Genomic DNA, 7433 nt, shown 5'->3' with positions numbered 1-7433 from the left:
CTATCCCAATCCCCCACCTCCCTCCCCTCTGAAGCCCTCAGTTTGTTTCCCAGAGTCCATAGTCTCTCAATCTAATTCAAATTTCAAAAACAAGCATGAAGGCTAGAAAAGTTAATTTCTGGCTAAGTCACAGGAAAATGAAACATACTGCTAACTTTTCATAAAAGCATTTTGTCTTTGAGCACACCTCTATGAATACTACACTTAGGACAAAAGGGTTTAGAGCAATCCTTTCCTACTTGTGAATTTCAAGATTAAATGAATTGTGGGACTTTAATAGAAGTAAAAGAAAAAGGAAAACATGAAAAAGTTTTCCACTTGACTATTTTAAATGCTGTTAAAAACAAGACCCAAAATTTACACCGTAAGAATGAAAAGTTGTTTTACCTTTCTGCCTTTCTATTAGAATTCTGGGGAGTTGGGAAGATAAAAACAACCACTGTAAATATTTTTTTAATATTTAAAATGATCACAAGGTTGCCTCAATAGCACAACCGAACAGAAATGTTTACTACAACTGGGGAGAAAAGGGTATTTGGGTTTTTTTCTACAGACTAACACTCGAAGTTATAAAAGTTCCATGATAAAGATATGCTCAACATTCCCATCAGTACTTGAAAACAACACTTAACTCTTAATCCTCCAAGTACTACATTTCAACAGCCACTTTCAACTCAGAATCACTCAGTGCACATCCTTTTCCCAAACACATGGCTGTCAACTATTTATCAGCTCTATTCTAGCCCCTTACTGTCATCATTTTTTTAAGTTGTAAAACTATGTCCATTCATTTCATCTTTCCCAATATAAACAGCAAACCAAATCAAAATACTCAAGAGATTACTTAAAAATCTTCCTCAAGAATATCAGAGATCCTGCTGTAGTTTTTATTACAGGATAGGTCGTACAATGTAGAAGAATGAAGAGGGCGAAATCACTGTGACTTAGCCAAGAGACCTTCTTCTTTAGTCTCAGTTTCCTTATCAGTACAACAGGAATAATTACACAACCCTAGGGTTGCTGTGAGAATTAAAGGTCTTGCGCTCTCTACCAAGCTTACTGTATCATTCCACTAGGAGATATATAGATAAGGGAGGTTCAACAACAGGCTTTTAGGATAGCTGACTGAAGGGCTATAGGATGGTCCTGAACTTTCTGAAAAAAAAAGGAAGAGCAGCTATTGTCTCATCCCTTATGTCCTGAAAAAGTAACTTCAATACAACTGGAACGCTTCAAGGAAGAAATGAAGCATTTGCTAATTTCACCACTTTCATAAAGTCTAAAAATGAGACTTTTCCCCACCATTCTTTTGGAGCAGGTAGGGAGTTAGTTAGGAAAGTAAAGATTCTAGTGCTTAATGAGGACTTGGTGAGGACTACTTTATAATGTTTCAGGAAATATGGAAGACTTTCAAGAAAAAAGCATGTATGTATTAACAGACAGGTAGCTATACATACAGCTATGTTTTTGGATCTGCCCTTTGAATTTACAACCAGAATTTTGCTTTTAAGCTGAAGTATTTGTAAAATATTAATATCAATATTTATCAAATATCAATTTAGAACTTCTTATATTAACATCAATAAAATACTCCTCAAATTCTAATTTTAAAGATTTATTTATTTATTTGAGAGACAGAGAGTGGGGGGAGGGGTAAAGAGAGGGGGAGAGAGAGAATCTCAAGCCGACTCCTGCTGAGCACAGAGCCTGATGCAGGATTTGATCCCACGACCCTGAGATCATGACGTGAGACCCTGAGATCACGACCTTAGCCGAAATCAAGAGCCGGTCACTTAACCAACTGAGCTACCTGGGCACCCCTCAAGTACTGATTTTAAAACTCATCTTGTAATTAGTCAAACTGGGCTCACAACATGAGGCTCAGGACTAAGAATTCCACAAACCTCAGCTTTCCACAAAGAAGCACTTTAAAATTTCCTGGGGGTAGAATGTAGGAAGGAGTAAAAGAAGTATTGTAACTGATCTCAATTGTAAGAAGTCCAAAAGGGCTCCCAAATTATTCTGACTTCATAGACCATGAAATACCCGGATGCACTTGCATTGTTCTAAATTGCTATATCCATAAAAATAATGCACATCAAGGAACCAGGTTGGACTCAAATATATAGAACAATGAATACTGAAATATTCTGTCATTTAGAGCCATGACTATTTAAGTTCTGTGACTTATAAAAATGGAACTTACCTTAAAAAGTGTCACAGTGATTTCAATGTTTTCAGGAACAGGCCACACTACAACACCACGGTATGGATTTTTTATTCCAGGTTGCCAGCTATGAGCCTACCAGAATAGAAATAATGGCTTCAATATGAAGTACAGGAAATGCAATGTTAATAATTTACAAAAATTTATCGACCCTATTAAACTAACCATCAGATCTGTAGTCTCCTTGAAACAAAAATGATTAGTCAAATAAGACTTTTCAAGCATTAAACTTGGGCCATGACAATTCTATCACATGACAGCTAAAGATTACTATCTGTAACCAAAACTTTACCCTCTTCCCTCCCCACCGCCACATAAAAGAGTATGCAAAGATGAGGTGTCTCATGTTTTCAAAAGCTACTATTTGTGATTGGATAAAAATTTTATTAGGAGAAATATTTTAAAAAATATTTTGTGATCTAGGAACTTAAAGGCAATTTCATTCTTTAAAAGGAAAAACAAAGTATATACTTTGCATTTAAGTTCATTTCCTATTAAACTGTAATGTTTATTTGGCACAAGTAAAGAAGCAAGCAGTTTTTACAGAGTTAATATTTCCAGCACTTGTAATTTTCAAGATTCTTTTTTCTTGTAAATCTTGTTTATCATGGTTCCCTAAGGACTCCCCAAATTTGGGGGTCACCACTATGGTTCTTTTGTTGTGGTGGCATTTCTAGTCAAAGCTGGATAAGAAAGTTAATTGAAGAAATAAAAAATCAAAACTGAAAGAGAATAGATACTTATTACATAGTCAGATGTACATGTTCAAATAGGCAGGTGGATATATGTGCCTAGAGTAATAAATCTGGGAATCATTAGTACACAGGTAATACTTAAAGCTTAAGAGTAGTTGTGATCCCAAGGGAAGGAGTACAGCTAGAGAATATAAATGTTCAAAAATGAACCCTGGAGCACAACATTAACAGATCCAAGAAATGAGGAAGGCTCAGCAAAAGAGGGTTTGTACAGCAGAAGGAAAACGAGAGGCATGTGGCATCCTGAAAGCTAGTGAAGAAAATGTTTCATGGAGAAGGGAACATCACCTGTGCCCAGTCTTGATGACAGGTTAGACAGGACAAGGCCTGAAAAATGACCACTGGATTTAACAAAGCAGAAGCCATTACTGACTTCACAAAAGCTGTTCCTGTGGAATAAGGAGAGCAAATGCCTGACTGGATTAGAATGGGTTCAAGAAAGAATAGGAAAAAAGAAATTAAAGATATCAAGTACACTCAATTCCTCTGAAGTGTTTTGCTGAAAGAGAAAGAGAAAAATAGTCTGGTGATAGTGGTAAAATAGTGTCAGAGAGAATTTTTTTAATAAGAGAAAAATTTTTTAATGCTGATGGGAAATATCCAGTTAAGGGGGAAATTTTAATGATGCAAAAGAGAAAGAATTACTAGAGTAATGTCCTTAATGATAGAAAAGGAGACAGACTGGCCTTTGTCAGTGATAACAGAAAAGAAGTTATATGAGTGCAGATGTGTTCCAGGAACAAATTTAACAGATGAGAAAACTGAGGCACAGACTGGCCCAAGATCACACAGCAAGTAAGCAGCAGATTTTGGATCTGAACCCACGAAATGGAACTGAGAAAGGATCAAGATCATGGAAATTTATGTCCATTCAAATCATATCATATCTTGTTAGTTAAAATAACACCATAAGAAATAGGTTTAGTAGCATTCTCCTCACTCCAATCCATAAATTGTCAATAATTCTCCCTCTATTTGCTCTCCATTGCCCTCCAGTCACAAAACTTCAGGTAAGGGAAGGGAAGTAAAGATTCCCACAACAGACTTAGCACACCATACCCAAAGGTAAAGAGCTGAGTGCTGTTGATTAAAAATTATCTCTAGAGACTCCTCTATTGCCCTGCCTATTTATGGAAATACGCCTATTGACAATCCTAGGACAAAAACTCCACGAAGTAAACAATCTCCATTTTGAAAAGTATATTTCTGCTTACCTTAGATAATCTTTAATCAAAACCCTGCTCTACATATTCTACATACTTAATCTTGAAGACTGATGACAATTCTCTATCATAAATGTCTGTGAAGATTTCTGTGTCATCTCATGTACTACGATGGTAGATCAGGCTATTCCTCTGGTCTCTTCAAACTCACCATCATTCTATTTTCATAGCCTCCCCATAGAATAAAAACATAAGAAGAGTATAATAACTGAACTCTCCTTATTAACCACAGCAGAAAGATAAAGTATTTGTAAAATTCTTTTAAAAATTGATTTATTTATTTGAGAAATAAAGAGTATGTGAAAGGGAAGGGGAAGAGTGAGAGAATCTTCAAACTCCCCACTGAGCGCAGAATCCATCTTGGGGCTCGATCTCATGACCCATGAGACCATGACCTGAGCCAAACCACAAGTGGGATGTTCAACTGACTCAGCCACCCAGGGGCCCCCTTTTTGTAAAATTCTTAATGAAGAAATGACCATCAAAGAAATTTAGACTTGAAGATATCCCTAGGAGATCTAATCCAGATAAGGAAACTAAAGCAATTAAAGAGTAAACAGCTTGCCTGAACTAGTCATCAGTAGGAGAACCACCTCCATGATTTCCAAGTTCAGATTTTTTTACTTAACCAACATCATACCCAGCTCTATCCCTGATTCACACAGTAGTCAAGAAAATAGTTTTCTATACCTAAGGTCTTAACATTTATTAGATGATACGGAGATGAAAAGCAGGTAATGAAGAGACTACCTAAAAACTGGGCAAAGTTAGTAGATGGTAATGTCAAATCATTTCCTCAGGTACCCTAATGCTGGTCTTCTAAATGACCTCTTTCAATTCTCAGTCTTGGATCACAGAAATTAGATTGCTCAACAAACAAAAATACAATCTGCTCAACAAACTAAAATCTTTTTTTTTTTAATTAAAAAAAGATGTAAGGGTGTGCTAGTTCCCAAGTTGCTAGCATGCTGTCATTTTCTTATCATTCTAACCAGCATCTCTCTCCCCAGCAAAAAATGTCCAACTAAGTCAGAGCTCTGGCTTTCTCTTATTCCTTTTAGAGACTGTACAACTTGACTAAGTTAGGACACTGTAACAAAATCAGTTAGTCCAGCTGAGTAGCTGGCACTACCAGCTTTATAATGTTTGCTAATTACTACAGAGTAGGCAGAAAATAGGACCAAGTAAATTTTACTGGAGAGGAAACCAGGAATGCACACCGTAGCAAACATGAAAAAAAGTATTCCTATTTTCAAAGAGCTTACTACAACTTCCGCCTCAAACAGAATTCAAGAAACTGAAGCTAGAAAAAGAATGAAAAGCCAAATATGGGTATAGTGAGCACTAAATTGGGTAAAAATACCAATATGTGTAATAAACATCTAATTGTACAAATCCATGGGGACGTTAATTTAGGTTTTTAAGAACTTGATTAGAAAAAGCACATCACATTGGCAAAGATCAGCACTACAAGAACCGTGATCGGTTTCCATTGAGAGTAACAGAAAGGATTCTTTAGAAAATAATTAGGCACAGAAACACAAGTACAGCTATTCAGCTTCTTTGTATAGTTAGGAAAGGCAGGTTATTTCTTTATTTGTCAGCATCCTAGTACAGATAACAGTACAAAGAATTAGGCCACATTAACCAGTTCCCCTTATACAATTTTTCCCACTTTTTAATCATATGACAGATCGTTTGACATGTCAAAGCAGACCTAGGAAAAAGGTAACATTTCTCAATATAGGGTCCTAACCCTCAAAATGCCTTATTTTCTGACTATTTCATGTCACACCTTCCCTGAAAGACTTGTACCTTATATGGTACTGAATACAGACTAAACATTCACTTGTTATTTCTGATTCCTACAAAATAAAAATATTTCACTAAAAACTTATGGTTGTCAGTTGTTAAATAATTTTCAATTTATAAAACTGCATATACCTATATGTTTAAGATGTCACATATAAAGTTACCTTACAGTTGGTGCCATTAAGGCAAAGCTCTGCAACTGTACCTCCCCCTCCTGATATCAAGCACATTGTAAAAGGCTGGAGCACAACCACAGAGCAAGAAGTAAAGGTGGTAATGCCACCAAAAAGCCTGTGAGGACTTCAAAGCTCTGATTTCCCTTTGGAATTCTCCTATCTCTCTGCGAGCTTAAATTTCTAGCTGGAAAGCCATATTGAAGGCAACATACTACTCTGCCATAATTTGGGGGGACTATCATAATTGTCCTGCTTCCTACTGTCCTATATTTTATTGAAAAATAACTTATTTAAGCATATACAAATCAACTGCAGCCTGACAAAATCTTTATTATAAATGCCATGACTTGAGGAGAAGAGGCAGGGAAGCTGCATATTGTGTTAATTATCCATGGTAATTATTTTCTCAATAAAAAATGAGTCGTCAATGAATTTTAATTATGTATTTAGCTATAAAGATAGACATGTGCCCAAAGAAAGTGAGCACTAAACTGAGAACTAAAGTTTAAATAAGGTAGTATGCCTTATTTGTTCTCCAATCTGACATTTATCTGCATCTCAGTTACAAGTTTCAATCTACCAATATAAAAAAAGATAGATAGAATCAGGGAAGAGAAATAACAAGCTATAAGGATGACAAAAACCAAAACTGATCACTGTACAACTCAAACTCTTTCCAAAAACACAGTTAAAAGTAAATGGCCAACGGTTGCAGAGATCTTCTTCCTCCTCAGTGACTTCAATGGGACTCAGCAGCAAATAACGTGTATTTTAAAGAAAAACCATCAGAAAATAGAACTGACTTTCAGAAGAAAAAAGTGGTACTAGTCTTTGGATTTAGTATAACCAATAGCTAATTAAAAAAAAAAAAATAGCTGGGGACACAAGTGTTTTTTAAAGAATTCCAAAATGTCATGGATTTCAAGTTTCTTAAGATTTAAAAAAACAGTTATTTGCTTAAATTTTAGAATAATATTGTTATCATTTCTTTCATAATTTCTGGAACTGCATTTTTAGGTCCTCTTTTGGGTGTTCTGTATAATTTATAAAACAGCATTTCACATATGCATGAACATGCTATGCACTTGCTGTAAAGAGCTTAACACATTGTGGGTTCTCATAAATTTTTCAAAAGAAAAATACATCTATAATGTTTTAAGAGAAAACACGGGGCACCTGGGTGGCACAGTGGTTAAGCGTCTGCCTTCGGCTCAGGGCGTGATCCCAGCATTATGGGATC

At 35.8% G+C, this 7433-nt stretch overlaps 1 protein-coding gene across 1 annotated transcript in view; it reads right to left on the bottom strand.

Moving 5' to 3' along the window:
* EHBP1 (EH domain binding protein 1) overlaps positions 1-7433 on the bottom strand; it is a 244034-nt gene that overhangs the window by 184520 nt on the left and 52081 nt on the right. The window contains exon 4 of the mRNA XM_034657273.1: positions 2207-2302. Coding sequence (XP_034513164.1) covers positions 2207-2302 — 96 coding nt within the window. The remainder of the gene's footprint in view (positions 1-2206; positions 2303-7433) is intronic.

The sequence above is a fragment of the Ailuropoda melanoleuca genome, chromosome 4, assembly GCF_002007445.2.
Source record: "Ailuropoda melanoleuca isolate Jingjing chromosome 4, ASM200744v2, whole genome shotgun sequence".
NCBI lineage: Eukaryota > Metazoa > Chordata > Mammalia > Carnivora > Ursidae > Ailuropoda > Ailuropoda melanoleuca.
Note: the sequence above shows the minus strand (reverse complement) of the source record. Positions and strands in the feature narration are given on the sequence as shown.